Raw genomic sequence first — 16,347 nt, 5'->3', positions numbered from 1 at the left:
TCTGAAGCCGGATAGTCGGTTAGGACCAATGCCTAAGCCAATACCTCTCATCACCTGTAACCAATAAAGTTGTGGCCATATTTAGCCCATTAACCTTAAATATCTGTGTCATGTGTCTTTATTTCCGCTGGGGGGAGGCGGGAACTCGCCACGCAACCATTACTGCTCTTCTCCAGAGCTGTTCACACAGACTCACCAGCTGGTCTCCCTCATCCTCGTGGTACAGGAGCGGCTGCTTGAGGGGGCGGCGTATGTAGGTTTGTGTGGTCGTGCCTTGGAAGTACGTAGCGGCAAACTTGGCGAATTTGTACTCCAAGAGGTCCTCCTCCTCCTCCTCTGGCAAGGGCAAGGCTGTTTCGAGGTCATCTTCCTCCAACTCCTTTTGCGCCCTCTCAAGATCCTGGGGAGGGAACCAGCGGAGATTTAACCTGGTTCAGTCTGGGTCAGGGGCGCCAGCTCTTGGGAGCTGAACCCTTTTGGGCCCCCCCAAATTTTTGGGTGTGTGGGCTGGGCCCCTCCAAGGTCCAAAAAGCGTGGAGGCGAATCATGGAGCCAAATGAAGTGAGGTTCCAGTGGCCAACTCCTTTTCCTCCTCCTTCTGCCAGTGGTGGCGCTAGGAGGAGGAGTCGCCGGCCATTGAAGCCATGTGGCCACCAGCTCTTCCCGACGTCGGGACGTCCCACACACGATGTTGCCTCTCCCCACTTCCCACAAATCACCTTCACAACAACAAAAAAGCTGAGCCTAACTGCAAATCAACTCTGGATGGCTTTTGGGCTGGGAGAAGATGCTGGAATTTTGGGGTAAGCTCTTCCTTCCTAGGCTTACTGTACTTACTGTACTGTACATCAATAGGTGTATAGCATCTAGATCAAGGGAAGTAATAGTGCCACTGTATTCTGCTCTGGTCAGACCTCACCTGGAGTACTGTGTCCAGTTCTGGGCACCACAGTTCAAGAAGGACACTGACAAACTGGAACGTGTCCAGAGGAGGGCAACCAAAATGGTCAAAGGCCTGGAAACGATGCCTTATGAGGAACGGCTAAGGGAGCTGGGCATGTTTAGCCTGGAGAAGAGGAGGTTAAGGGGTGATATGATAGCCATGTTCAAAGATATAAAAGGATGTCACATAGAGGAGGGAGAAAGGTTGTTTTCTGCTGCTCCAGAGAAGCGGACACGGAGCAATGGATCCAAACTACAAGAAAGAAGATTCCACCTAAACATTAGGAAGAACTTCCTGACAGTAAGAGCTGTTTGACAGTGGAATTTGCTGCCAAGGAGTGTGGTGGAGTCTCCTTCTTTGGAGGTCTTTAAGCAGAGGCTTGACAACCATATGTCAGGAGTGCTCTGATGGTGTTTCCTGCTTGGCAGGGGGTTGGACTCGATGGCCCTTGTGGTCTCTTCCAACTCTATGATTCTATGATTCTACTTTTCCGTGTATAAGATGCCCCCATGTATAAGTCGCCAACTATTTTGGGGGACTCAAATTTAAGAAAATGGGAGGAGATGGCACAGAGTTGTTGAGCGCTTTTTTTTTGTGGAGGGTTGCCCAGAGTTGTTGAACTTTTTTTTGGGGGGGGGGAATTACCCAGGGGGGGGATTGCCGAAAATCGCTCACTCACACGGATCGCTAAATCCACCTCCTGACTGTCCCATCGCTGGCAGAAGCTGCCAATCACCCGCACAGCTGCCGGAGTGTCAGCCAATCAGCACCACCCATTGATGCAGCAACCAATAAAATGCACAATAGCTGCTGACAGCCTTGGCAGCAACCAATCAATCGCCAACCATATGCACTACCCATGTATAAGACGACCCCCACTTTTTAGCAGGATTTTTAAAGGAAAAAGCATAGTTTATACAGGGAAAAGTACGGTAATTTGATACATTGCTTCTCTAAACCAGCGTCGCCCCAACTCGGTGCTGGATAAGGATGATGGCAATTGTAGTCGCAAACATCTGGAGGGCACCAAGTTGGGGAAGCTGCTTCCTCAACATGCTAGCAGAACCATGATATGGAGTGGGGTGTGTGTGTGTGTTAATGTCTCCTTCCAGTTACCTCAAAGCCATTGGGCGCCTGCCCTTCTTGGCCAGGAAAAGACGACGTGGTTCCCAGGAAGCCAAACATTTTGTCCACCATGTCAGAGTCATTGACGGGTTCGTTTCGGGCCTTTTCCATTTTCTGCAAGAGCTCCTTCTTGCGCCGCGCTTCTTCTTTTTCCTTTACTTCCCTTTCTGCGTCTTCCCGAGCCAGCTGGGCCAGGCGTATCTAAGAGAGAGCTGTGGCAATGAGTAACCAGGATCCAAGAGGCACACGGGCACCAGGCAAAAGCTCCACCCCTTTTGCTCAGTCGTCGCGACACAAAATCCCGGGGCCACCATTTCTTGCCAAGAGACAATGGTCTAGGCAAATCAATGGCGCCACCATTGAAAACAGCAACAATTACCAACACTAGAAGAATGGCGACAGAAGGTAATGGAATATGCAGAAATAGCCAAACTATCAGGGGAAATTCGACAGCAGGGCAAGGAAACATTTCAAAAAGAATGGGGAAAATGTATGTTGTATATAGGAAAGATAAGATGAAACAGTAAAACCAGCAGAATTGGAAACAAACCTCATAACGGGAAAGATTAAGAAAAGTGATGGATAATGAAAATAATAAGAAGCAAAATGTTGAAGGAAACTAATATAACTAACAGCCGTGGTAAATGAATACAGGCAGACAACAAGAATTGTATAAACATGAGGAATTGTTTGTTTATGGATACACTATGGACAAATATGGAAAATGAATGACAATATATAAAATGGAAGAAAATAATGCGATAAAATTATAAAAAAACCAGACGAAGGAAGGAGGGAAGTCAGCTCTGAAGAGCAAGTATAAATGTAAAATGTAACACAATATGTGTATGTGGAGTATCTAATTGAAAAACTAATAAAGATTATTTGAAAAATTAATAAATTACCGCTTACATTAAAAGAAATTTAAAAATAGCTTAAAAAATGAGGAGGGGGCATATCTCCTACTATATCTGAATGGACTGAAAAGATTTGGACCATAGTAAATATGATTAAGCTAGCTTACTACAAAGATAATATAAATCAGCCTAACAGAACTATGGAAGTGATATGGTAGTGATAAAGCGGGATAGCAAATCCAAACTCTTCTTCCGGTCCCAAGTTCTTAAGGGCTGTGTCAACTAATATGAGACCTAGGGACACCCAGGAATGGTGGATTCTGCGCCACAAAAGAAAGGTACAGAGAGCATAAGCGTCAACCCACTTGGTGTTTCTTCTCCGCTTCCTCTTTCGCTTTCTTGGCACTCATCTCCTTCCTCAGGCGTTCCTCTTCTAGCAGGCGGAGTTTTTCTGCTTCCAGGCGGCGGCGGTACTGGGGGAAGGAAATTCAGAAGCGCTGCTTGAATGGGTTGCTCCATTCATTACCCAGCCTGCAGTTTAGAAGGTGAATGGCAACCAGGGAGAAAGCCACTTCCAAACTAGGGAGGAGGTGGGGTTGCGGGCTTCAAGCCCCTCCCCACACTCGCAGGGGCTGGCTTCAGCCCCCGCGATACCAGGGAATCCTCGGACACGTCATACCACTAGACAGCCAATCGGCTGGCTCGGGGGTGTGGCCTCACCTTACTTAGGTCTGGTGCGGCCAAGGGTCTCCTTCTTTCCTGCGCCGCAGCGGACCTGGTTTCCCCTTCCCTCCCACCCGCTAGGCTAGGCTCTCTGACGTCGCTATGGACTTCGGTTGGTCGCCGTCAAGGGGCCTGGTAGGAATTTTCCCAAATGGCAGATTGGCACCAGCCATTTGGTTTTTGCCTACCTCGTAGCAAACCGTCACAACTCTTCGGTATTGGCGGTTAGGCATTGGTAGGGGTACTGTCCTATTGTTATGCAAATGAAGCGGGGAAGGTAGCGCCATCACCTTCCCCGAAATCAAAGGGTAGTCCGGTAAAGGATTCCAGGGGCGTGGCCTTGTCGTAAGCCTATGGAGGTGTGGGCCCATGGCACGCCCCCACGCGGTGACGCCCGGGGGAGGTCCTAGTTGACGTGCCTCAGCAAGACTCCCCCTACTGGTGGTTAACCCTCACCGGCCTTCAAGTTTGCAGGCTGAAGCCGGTTAGTTGTTATGACCAATGCCTAAGCCAATACCGCTCAAGTCCTGTAATCAATAAAGTTGTGGCCTAATTTGACCCATTAACTCGAATTCTTGTGTCTCGTGTCTTTATTTCTGAGGGGGGAGGTGGGAAGTCGCCACGCAACTTGGGGCCAAGCTAGATATGAGGCAGGAGATATATGAAATGAACAAAAATGGAAACAGCAGGAACTTCCAACACTGGAAGATTGGCAGGCGAAGATGGTAGAGTATGTAGAGATGGCCAAGTTGACGGGGAAGATCTGGAATCAGCGTGACGAACTGTTTCAAAAGGACTGGAACAAATTTCTACTTTATATGAAAGAAAACTGTAAACATCTGAAAACGCTTGTAGGTTTGAACTGAAATGTTTTGCAATGTAAATATAAGGAACAGATTTACCGTTAACAAGGTGGAAAATTATAATAAGATAGAAGGTAAACATGTGATTATAAGAATGCGAAAAATACAGAAAGATATGTGGAAGTCAGAAAGGGGAAGGGAAGGAGGTTGATGCTCTTAGAGTAATGTATTAAGTTATAGAATTATGTAACAAAATGTGATCATGATAAAAATGGAAAATTTAATAAAAAAATCATTTTTTTAAAAAAGGTATGAGGCAGGAGACATATGAAATGAAGGCTGTGGTGACTTGGCATTTGATGGCAGCTGTAGTGGGCAGGGGGCATACTTTCTGAGCACCCAAAGTCTCCTTTCCCCAACTAATTTTCTCTCCGCTGGAGAGAAGGTTTGTAAACTCAATATCTTTCCCCTGGTGGAACGGAAAGCAATTTTGTTTCGGGGGGGGGGTGGGAATCACCCACGAAGAGGGGGCAGATGTCAGGGACTTGACTGGACACTGAGGAGTGGGTACCGGGAGAAAGGGGTTAGTTGTGATTCCTTCATTGCAGGGGGTTGGACTAGATGACCCATGGGCTCCTTCCAACTCTACAATCCTATGGTTCTGTGACCAAGTGGGTCACAGAACCTGGCTCCTCCAGGTCCTAGTTCAACACTAACTAATACTACTACTACTACTACTACTAATAATAATAATAATAATAATGTATTTATACCCTGCCCATCTGGTTGGGTTTCTCCAGCCACTCTGGGTGGCTTCCAAAGGAATATTAAAATACAATAACCTACTAAACATTGAAAGCTTCCCTAAACAGGGCTGCCTTTAGATGTCTTCTAAAAGTCTGGTAGTTGTTGTTCTCTTTGACATCTGGTGGGAGGGCGTTCCACAGGGAGGGCACCACTACCGAGAAGGCCCTCTGCCTGGTTCCCTGTAACTTGGCTTCTTGCAGTGAGGGAACTGCCAGAAGGCCCTCGGCGCTGGACCTCAGCATCTGGGCAGAACGATGGGGGTGGAGATGCTCCTTCAGGTATACTGGACCGAGGCCGTTTAGGGCTTTAAAGGTCAGCACCAATACTTTGAATTGTGCTCGGAAACGTACTAAAACTAAAACAACATGCCGGCCCTCATCAAACCCTAGGATATCCCATACCTAATATATCTATCACAGACACTTTTCAGCTCCACAGCCCCTCCCAACAATATACTCTGCTGAACTATAAATGTATTTTTGTTTTATGAGATGCACCTCTTTCATTAAATTACTACTTTTCTGTTCCACTGGAACAGTTGTATTTGTTTTGTGACTGATATATGTTTTTGTGGCCCACCTTGGGACTTTATAGTGAAGGATGGATAAGGTATCTTCCTATATAAACAAACATGTAAGGTGGTCGTCACGCTGCTGTTCAGTGTAAGAACAGACCAGCAGGCAGGCAACTGAGTGAGTGAGCAAGCAGCGTGGGTAAGCAGGTGGCCCAGGCAAGATATTTAATGGAGGGGGAGCTGCTCTGGGGCTGGCCAGGTGTGGGGAAAGAGGGGAGGCAGGGCTGGCGAGTGGAGCAAGCAGGGGAGCAGACCCTAGTAAATTAAAAAAATAGAAATATGCCTCAGGATGGCCTTTAGGGGCAATGCAAGAAGCACACTTACCTCTCCCTTCAACCGCTTATACAGGCGTCGAGCGATCATGCCCCTGGCGTATGCTTGGATGGTGAAGACAGCCCAGAGGCGATGGCGGAAGGCTCTGCGCACCAAGAACCCCCGGCACTTGGCTTGGAACTCGATGATGCGCTTGCGGGCCATGTGGTACCTCTTGTGCAGCTTGCGGGAGCGGTAGAGGGCTTGCAGCCTCAGGAAGCCAATCCTCATCTGTTGGGGTGGGGGAGAAAGCGGGGGAGCAATTCAGGGAGCAATTCCTACACATAAAGCGCTCTGATCTAAATTAACCCGGGGATCGAACCTGCAACCTTCTGCATTCAAAGCAGATGCTCTTCCACTAAGCTATGGGCCCTTAAGGTAAAGGTAAAGGGACCCCTGACCATTAGGTCCAGTCGTGACCAACTCTGGGGTTGCGGCGCTCATCTCGCTTTACTGGCCGAGGGAGCCAGCGTACAGCTTCCGGGTCATGTGGCCAGCATGACAAAGCCGCTTCTGACGAACCAGAGCAGCGCACGGAAACGCCGTTTACCTTCCCGCCGTAGCAGTACCTATTTATCTACTTGCACTTTGACGTGCTTTCGAACTGCTAGGTTGGCAGGAGCAGGGTCCGAGCAACGGGAGCTCACCCCGTCACGGGGATTCGAACCACCAACCTTCTGATCGGCAAATCCTAGGCTCTGTGGTTTAACCCACAGCGCCACCCACGTCCCTTACCCTATTCATTATTTCCATCCCTGCTGTAGTCTAGAGGAGCACCTCTGTTCTAAAGGTGCAACTCAGCCTTGGGGGGTGAAGACACATAGCGGGTTGTCTCAGTCTTGATCTTGACCATGCTGAGACTTTGGGGAGCCATGGCTAGTCAGCCATAGGCAATCCTGGGCTGCATAGGCACGGGGCAGAGGAATTGGGGTGCGGTGGGAGCTGGCCACCCTAGGTGTCACCACTGAGGGTGGCTGACAAAATGTCAGGCCTCACTCACCGCGGGGCCTGCAGAGTGCCTGAGCCGCGCGTCTTTCCTGGGAGTTACATGACTAAGCCGCTTCTGGCGAACCAGAGCAGCGCACAGAAACGCCGTTTACCTTCCCGCTGGAGCGGTACCTATTTATTTACTTGCACTTTGACGTGCTTTCAAACTGCTAGGTTGGCAAGGAGGGACCGAGCAACGGGAGCTCACCCCGTCGCGGGGATTCGAACCACCGACCTTCTGATCAGCAAGTCCTAGGCTCTGTGGTTTTGAGCTCTAATGCGAACAGTGGTAGCATGGGTGAAGCAAAGAACTCAGGGGACTGGGCCGCAGGGGCGAAGGAAGGGGGGGTGCGGTGGGGGCGGTACGCCCCAGGTGTCACCACTGAGGGGGGTGACAAAAGGCCAGGCAATGCTCACCATGGGGCCTGCAGTGCGCCCGAGCCACACATCTCTCCTGGGAGTGACACGATGGCTTGGGCGCCCGCAGGCTCCGTGCTGCCCCAAACAGTTCGCCCGCTGCCTCTCCCTCAGCTGTAGGGCAGCTGAGCGGGAGGAGGCAGGCAGACTCCTTGGAGGCCCCACAGAGCATCCTGCCCCAGCTGGCCCCGCCCCATGGGCGGCTGGCCCCACCCCCACAGGCAGTTGGCCCCACCCCTGGGCACAGGGCATGCGCACTGCCCCAGTCGCCCAATCAGCTTGCTCCACCGCTGGTTAGGCAATCGGACCAGAATCCTGCATGCTTTGGGCATACTCACAGCGTCATAATTTCTTCGACAGTTATGCCCCCTCCAGGTCCGCTGGATCATCAGAGCTGCATTCCTCACTTTCAGGAAATTGGACCTGGGGAAGAGACAGTTACAATCCACTTTTCTCCTCGTGCACTCTTTGTTTCTAAGCCCTGACCCAGGAAGAAACACAATTCTTTACGGATTACCTCAGAATACAATCGCTCTATTGTCACGTACAGCTCACAATCTCATTCAAAGCACCTTTCTGATTTCACATTAAAACTACAAACAGGAAACAAATTGTACCCTAATGTCCATAGAGCATTGCTCCATTGGTGTTTGTATGCTGAAAGGGGAAGCAATCTTTGACCGAATTCAAACCTTCGAGAGCAGGCGCTTTCAGGAAACAAGAGTCCAAAGAACAAATAAGAAATTTATTCTTGAGCAAGAAGCCTGAACAATTGTTTTTGCTGACCCGTTCCTTTACATATTAACTCAAAGGCGTAGGGAAAGAGGCCTCACTTCATTAACCAGCCCCAAAGCCATTTTTAGGGGAATAGGCCTGTTCCACTTGGACATTTGTTTATTTGATTTCTTATCTGCCTCCCACCATGAAGTCCATGGGCGGGTCGCAAGGATATAAACACCTGCCTGCCTCCTGTCCCCCCCAAAACAGTACTTTTGTCTTGTCAGGATTCAGCCTCAATCTGTTATTGCAAAATTCAAAGGATGACACTCTGTTTCATCTTGTGCCTTGTTTCGGAAAGACAGTAGGAATAAACGGGCAGTCCTTCCGATGGACGAGGGATATAGAAAGTGGATTCCCCTGAGGATAGGTTTGGGGACCCGTATTTTTTAAACTTGTTCCTAATTGATCTGGAGTCAGGGATGAGCAGTTAGGTGGCCAAGTTTGCTAACAACCCAAGCGGTTCAAGGTGGAAAGATGCCCTGTTTGCATGCCAGGCCCTCCCTGGTTAAGGAGACCGATTAAAGATGTTTTGCAAGCTCAGGGATTTTTAATTGTTTTAAAAAATAAGATTAAATTGAGGTGATTATAGTAAATTAAAGTAAATAAAGAAGAAAAAGGAAAGAATTGAAAACAAGAAGAGAGGAATGGAATGCATTAGATTTTTTTTTATAAAAAAAAGGGAAAACAGCAATAACAAAATAAGAAAAAATGTACTTAACACTACAAAACGATATAGTATATATGTGGATGGATAAACATATTGTTTATAAGTTAATCTATGTGGCACTATGGTTTCGACAAATACATTCTAAGTATCATTAAATCAGATTTATAATGAACTGAAAAGAATGTTGAAATATACATTTATTAAGAAACCAGAGGCCTTTCTTCTTGGAATAACAGGTTTAGAATTGCCCAAGAAAGATGTTCAATTATTTTTGTATGCCACAACGGCCGCCCGAATATTACTTGCTAAAAATGGGAAAACACAAGAACTACCAACAGTGGAAGATTGGCAGATGAAGATGATGGACTTTTCGGAGCTAGCTGACCTGACTGGAAGAATCCGCAACCAGAAAGAAGAGGAGTTTCAAGAGGACTGGAGGAAATTCAAGGACTATTTGAATAAATATTGTAATATAAAAAATTAGAAATTACTTGAAAGAAACAAATAGGCCTAGGATTAAATTAAGTTATAATTAAATAAATGGGATTTAGAATGTTAAGAAAAGTGAATAAGATGGACTATAATTGGAAATTGTTTTAGTTTAATAACGATATTGGAAATGATAATTACAAGGAGACTCAGAAGGGAGGGATTTGAGGATGTCAACCAAGATGTTTAAAAGGTTGGATTTGAGAAGAATTAAGTTTGTTGTTATTGTTTATCTGTTTATTGTTCCCCCTTCCCCCCCTTCTTTTTTCTTTTTCTTTTTCTGTTTTTGTGTATCATTTTGCTTTGTGGTTTGTGTTATCACTGTGGAAAATCTAATAAAAATTTATTATATATAAAAAAAGAAATGTTAGTGAGAGTTGTTGTCTCCAGCCACGCTTCATACCTGTCCTTAAATCCACGGACAACTTTCTGGATAAGGATGACCTTGTCCGTGATGGCCTTGTCTCTCTCTATCTCCAGCAGCATATCGTGGTGATCCTGAGGAGAAGAACACATCAGCAGGCCGCTCGCTTCGGGAACTTCGCAGGACAGCAGGGAATTCATTTCTTTTATTCTTATATATTTATTAATTGCGTATCCTGCCCTCACAGCAGCGAACACGTCAATACCAATACATTGCCGCTCTACTGGAAGGAAGACCACTCCCTGCCACAAAGTCCATTTCCACCTGGCCCAGACTCACCTTGAACAGCTGAATCTTCGGATGCCGGAGGGACATTGCTGGAACAACTCTTGGGTTGGGGCAAGTGTCTCAGTTGTTTTAAAATGTTTTAAATAGACGCAGGTGGCGCTGTAGGTTAAACCACAGAGCCTAGGACTTGCCGATCAGAAGGTTGGCGGTTCGAATCCCCGCGACGGGGTGAGCTCCCATTGCTCAGTCCCTGCTCCTGCCCACCTAGCAGTTTGAAAGCACGTCAAAGTGCAAGTAGATAAATAGGTACTGCTCCGGCGGGAAGGTAAATGGCATTTCCGTGCGCTGCTCTGGTTCGCCAGAAGCGGCTTTGTCATGCTGGCCACATGACCCAGAAGCTGTACGCCGGCTCCCTCGGCCAATAAAGCGAGATGAGCGCCTCAACCCCAGAGTCGGTCACGACTGGACCTAATGGTCAGGGGTCCCTTTACCGTTACCTAATTTTGGTTCCTCTGTTTTGGTTTTGTCGGGTTGGTTAAATGTTTAGTTGGGGCTGGTGGTTATTTTAATTTGAGTATAACTGTAAGCTGTTTATTATTATTATTTTTATTACTGTTATTGTTGTTGTTGCTGCTGCTGCTGTTATTGTTATTGCTGAAGAAGTGTGAATGCACACGAAAGCTCATACCAATAACAAACTTAGTTGGTCCCTAAGGTGCTACTGGAAGGAATTTTTTTATTTTGTTTCGACTTTGGCAGACCAACACAGCTACCTACCTGTAACTATTGTTATTGCTGTTATAGATTTATTGGTTTGTTTGTTGTTTGCACAGTGGTACCTCCGGTTGTGAACGGGATCCGTTCCGGAGGTCTGGCCGCATCCTGAGGAATTCGCAACTGGAGGACCATTCCTGCGCATGTGTGCAGCGCGGTTTAGCGCTTCTGCGCATGAGCGTGTGGCGAAACCCAGAAAAATACTTCCGGGTTTGCCATGTTTGCATCCCAAAGTTTACGTATCCAGGGGGATACATTAGCGGAGGTACGACTGTATAGGATAGTTTGTTTTTTAATGTGTGATGTTATGTTTTTATATACAGTTGTACCTCGTTTTTCGAACATCTCCCCTGACGAACATTTTGGTTTTCGAATGCCGTAAACCTGGAAGTAAACGCTTCAGTTTTCAAACACGCCTCGGAAGTCGAACATGCCGTGCAGCTTCTGTTGAGTGCAAGATCCTGAGGCCTAGCTGTTGGCTATTGAGTTTTTAGTTTTTGAATGTTTCAGAACTCAAACGGTCTTCTGGAACGGACTACTTTCAAAATCTGAGGTACCACTGTATCTTGCAAGCCACCCAGAGTGGCTGGGGAAACCCAGCCAGATGGGCAGGATATAAATTAAAATATTGTTTTTGTTAATAATAATAATAATAATAATAATAATAATAATAATAATACAAAGCAGTTTAAAATTCCACAAACAACCTTCAAAAATCGGTTAAAAGCTCCTAAAAGCAACCACCCAAAAGCGATTTCAGGGTTGCCAGTGACAGGACTTTCAGCCACCAGCTGTCCGAGTAAGCAGGAATGTTACTTGATTTATCCTAAACGCTAATAGTGAGGAAGACTAAGTGAGGGCATTCCACAGGAGGTTGTGTGTTGTATAACGCATGTGCTGTTGAAGCGACCCTTTTGCATTTCAGTATTGAAAGAAAGAGGGATGCCACAGGAAATGAAACAGATTTCTCACTGGTGGGTGTAAGTGAAGCAGGTTCAACTCAACCCACAAGTTTGGCAGCCACCCCCTCTGCTACCAGGATGCGGGTAGCGCTGTGGGTTAAACCACAGAGCCTAGGGCTTGCCGATCAGAAGGTCGGCGGTTCGAATCCCCACGATGGGGTGAACTCCCGTTGCTCAGTCTCTGCTCCTGCCAACCCAGCAGTGCGAAAGCATGTCAAAGTGCAAGTAGATAAATAGGTACTACTCCAGCGGGTAGGTAAACGGCGTTTCCATGTGCTGCTCTGGATCGCTAGAAGCGGCTTAGTCATGCTGGCCACATGACCCGGAAGCTGTACGCTGGCTCCCTCGGCCAGTAAAGCGAGATGAGCGCTGCAACCCCAGAGTCGGCCACGACTGGACCTAATGGTCAGGGGTCCCTTTACCTTTACCTTTTACCCTCTGCTACCACCGCTCAGTTCCTCTGCCCCTCCAGGGCCACAAAACTTACCTGGGCAGGAGAAGTGGGAGGTGGTAACGTAGGGGGCAGTGGGAAGGGAGTGAAATTACAAGTTCCCACATTCCCCGCAGGAGTTCCTGCCAGAAGCAAATCCCCACCTCCCGTTTCTCTTGCCCCTTGGTTGGAGAACTGAACTGCAAAATTTAGAGAAGTCTGGATTTCAAAGGATAGCCGTGCAATGGTTTGCATGACTGCTTTGGGAACCCTGGTGGGTTTGTGAAATATACTCAGAGTCGCAAAGTGATTTCATGCTCTTTATTCAGCTCATAGTGGTGAGGAGGAATGAATAAATGTCCCCTCACAGTATCTGCTTTATATACATTATTTACACAATGGGCTGCACATGATTGGCTAATTCTGGAATTCTACTGTAAGCCAATCAGGTTGTGGATTCACTTCTATCTGGAGCAGGATTGGGTGGTTCCTGCCAACCAATCATACTGCTGCATTGTTCTAGGACCAATCAGACTGCTGCATTCTGAATCCTATTGTTCTAGGACCAATCAGACTGCTGCCTTTTGGATCCTATTGTTCTAGGACCAATCAGACTGCTACAGTTTGGATCCTATTCAACTCAGTACATAACACCCCTCCCCTCTAAGTTCCAGTCCTGCCCGGGAGGTCGCATTCATAGTCCTCAAGGTATGCCGGCGGCCTACGTGTGCGTTGTGGCCTGGGGTGTTCCCTGGTCCGGGCTCCGGGTTCTGGCTCGTGTTCCAAGGATGCTGGCTGTGATGCGGCTGTTTGGTCTGGTGCAACCGGCTCGCTCAGTCGTGGTTCTGGTTCCGGTGTCCTTTCGGCCTCACGGGTCCTCTCTGTATTTACTGATTCTGCCTCTCCTGCTGGCCCCTCCTGCTCTATGGGCCTCACTGCCCCGCTGTTCCCTTGGGACTCCTCTGACCTGTCCTCCTCCTGGTTTTCTCCCGGGAATCGTCGCCGTATCTGGTCGCAGTGGCGGCGCCAGCATTGCCCCCCATCCGTTAGCACCTCGTACGACACGGGGCCAGTGACCCTGGTGATTGTGGCGGGTACCCATGCTGGGCCTGCCCCAAAATTCTTTGCGTACACTGGGTCCTGGGCCTCGAAGGTCCGGGGGTTCCTGCCTTCCCCCACCACTACCTCATCCTGAGCTCTATCGGGGTGAAGGCGGTCCAATCTGATTGCAAGGCGCCGACCCATTAGTAGTTCAGCGGGGCTCCGGCCAGTCGTTGAGCTGGGGGTGCTGTGCTGTGCTAGAAGGAATGTGGCAAGGCGGTACTCCCAGTCCCCTTGCGTCATGCGGCGAAGGGTGTCCTTGGTGGTCCGCACCATGCGTTCTGCTTGGCCATTGGTGGCAGGGTGGAACGGCGCCGAACGGATGTGGCGGATGGCGTTCTGCGCTGTGAAGGTTTGGAATTCTCCTGACGTAAATGCAGTCCCGTTGTCTGAGACGAGAGTGTCAGGGAGCCCGTGGGTTGCAAACAGCCTGCGTAGTACCCGGATGGCTGCGGACGTGGAAGTGGACGGTACCAGTGCGACTTCCAGCCATTTGGTGTAGGAGTCCACCACTATGAAGAATGTTTTCCCCTGAAAGGGGCCAGCGAAATCCACATGCAGGCGTGACCATGGTGCTCGGGCGGACTCCCAGGACTGGACTGGGGCCCTTGGGGGATCTGGGCGGGATTCTTCGCAGGCCTGGCAGTGTTTGACCCAGGCCTCTATCTCTCCATCGATCCCCGGCCACCACACATAACTCCTGGCAAGGGCCTTCATTCTTACTACCCCTGGATGTGTCTCGTGTAGGGCTGTGAGGACCCTTTTGCAGAGGGGCTGGGGAACAACGACTCTGCTTCCCCATAACAGGCACCCCTTGTGGGCCGACAGTTCATGTTTGCGGGTTGTGTAGCCGGCGAATTCTGGCCCGGGGCTGCTGCTGGGCCATCCCCTCCACACCCAGTCCAGGACCCGGGAGATGACCCTATCTTTCTTGGAATGGTGTGCAACTTCTTGTGCCTGAATGGGGCGGTCGGGAAGCAGCTCCAGGCTCATAACCTCTTGTGCAGGTGCTGGGTCAGGGCCTGTTTCCGGTAGTGGTAGCCTGCTGAGGGCGTCCGCATGGCCCATCGCCTTCCCAGGTCGGTGAATCAGTGCATACTGGTAGCTGGCAAGGAAAATTGACCACCTGAGGACGCGAGGAGACAGCACTTGGGGGGTCTGCTTTTCGGGGGCAAACAAGCCAAGCAACGGCTTGTGGTCAGTCACCACGGTGAAGGGCCGCCCGTACAAGAAATCATGGAATTTTTTTACTCCCTTTACGATTGCCAGACCCTCCTTGTCGATTTGCGAGTAGTTCCGCTCGGTTGTGTTGAGTGTCTGGGAAAAGTACGCCACCGGTACCTCTCTTCCATCCGGGAGTTGGTGCCCCAGGACAGCTCCAATGCCATAGGGTGAGGCGTCGCATGCTAGCACCACCGGCAGCCTCTCGTCGAAGTGTGCCAAGACCGAGTTTGAGACAAGCAAGTCCTTGACTGCCTGGAATGCGGCCTCCTGGCGCTGGCCCCACACCCAAGGGGCCCGCTTGTCCAGGAGTCTGTGTAGGGGCTCCGCTACCGCCGCCTTGTGGGGAAGGAAGGAATGGTAAAAGTTCAATAGTCCCAAGAAGGCCTGAAGTTCAGTCTTGCTCTTGGGCGCTGGGGCATCACAAATGGCCCGTACCTTGTCCCCAGTCGGGTGGACCCCTTCTGCGTCCACCATAAATCCCAGAAAGTCCACCTGAGGCACTCCTAGTAGACATTTTTCCCGCTTCACCTTGAGACCCGCCGTCTGGAAACGGTGCAGAACGGTGCGGAGGCGGTCCTCAAACTCCTCTGGTGTGGGGCCGGCAATCAACACATCATCGAAGAAGGGGGTGACGCCAGGAATCCCTTTAAGGAGAGAGTCCATTATATTCTGGAATATGCCTGGTGCCACGCTGACACCGAATTGCAGCCGCTTTACCCTGAACGCTCCTCTGTGCGTCACAATCGTCTGTGCCTCTGCTGTGGCCTCATCTACTGGCAGCTGTTGATATGCTTGGGCCAAGTCCAGCTTGCCAAAAATTTTCGACCCAGCCAGGGTGGCAAGGACATGGCTGACCACTGGCACTGGGTATGCGTGGGCCGTGAGGGCCTTGTTTATGGTACATTTGTAGTCTGCGCAGATGCGGACCGAACCATTAGGCTTGACGGGTGTGACGATTGGGGTTTCCCAGGGAGCATTAGGCACCGGCTCCAGCACTCCTTGCTCTACGAGTCGGTCCAATTCCTCGTCTATACGGGGTTTCAAGGCGAACGGGACCCGGCGGGCCTTGAGCCTGACCGGTCGTACTGCGGGGTCAAGCTGTAGCGCAATGGGGGGGCCCGTATACTGTCCCAATTTCCCATCGAAAACCCCTGGAAATTCCTTGCATATGGCGTCCACGTCCACTTGTAAGCTAGTGTGGTTCACCCCGGTGACAGCTAGCCCCAGTGGTCCAAACCATGCCAATCCCAGTAAGCTAATGTAGGGGCCCTTGACCACAAGCAAGTCCAGTTGCCGCGTCCGCCCTCGGTATTGCACCCTGAAGGTCCCCACCCCCATTGTGGGGACCTTACGTTTCTGGAAGTCCCGGAGGGTGAATGGGGCCGGCCTGAGTTTGGGACCCCCAGTGGGACACAGTTTCCTTAAGGTCCTTGCCGAGATTATGGATAGAGTTGAACCCGTGTCAAGCTCCATGCGGCATGGGGCCCCCTCTATCTGTACCTCTACATAAATTTTCTCTACGTTGGGGTGGGGCAACTGGTATACCTGGAAGTCCGTGAGCTCCGTCGAGTTGCCTTGGTGCGTTGGGCCCCGGGACCTGGGGCTCTTGGATTGGTCATCTGATGCCTGGTGTCGGGTGGGCCGAGCCCGACACACCCGGGCGATGTGTCCCGATTTTCTGCACTGCCTGCACTCTGCGTTGCGGAAACGGCAGGTCCTC

The 16,347-nt window shown here is 49.7% G+C and overlaps 1 protein-coding gene across 2 annotated transcripts in view; it reads right to left on the bottom strand.

Moving 5' to 3' along the window:
• MYO7A (myosin VIIA) overlaps nucleotides 1-16,347 on the bottom strand; it is a 154,748-nt gene that overhangs the window by 48,921 nt on the left and 89,480 nt on the right. For both annotated transcript variants that reach the window (XM_081001719.1, XM_081001720.1), the window contains 6 exons: nucleotides 9,888-9,982; nucleotides 7,887-7,971; nucleotides 6,157-6,375; nucleotides 3,291-3,398; nucleotides 2,060-2,269; nucleotides 197-400 (listed from right to left, as the gene is read on the bottom strand). In XM_081001719.1, coding sequence (XP_080857845.1) covers nucleotides 197-400; nucleotides 2,060-2,269; nucleotides 3,291-3,398; nucleotides 6,157-6,375; nucleotides 7,887-7,971; nucleotides 9,888-9,982 — 921 coding nt within the window. The remainder of the gene's footprint in view (nucleotides 1-196; nucleotides 401-2,059; nucleotides 2,270-3,290; nucleotides 3,399-6,156; nucleotides 6,376-7,886; nucleotides 7,972-9,887; nucleotides 9,983-16,347) is intronic.

Source organism: Podarcis pityusensis (assembly GCF_964106645.2).
Source record: "Podarcis pityusensis genome assembly, chromosome: 4".
Lineage (NCBI taxonomy): Eukaryota > Metazoa > Chordata > Lepidosauria > Squamata > Lacertidae > Podarcis > Podarcis pityusensis.
Note: the sequence above shows the minus strand (reverse complement) of the source record. Positions and strands in the feature narration are given on the sequence as shown.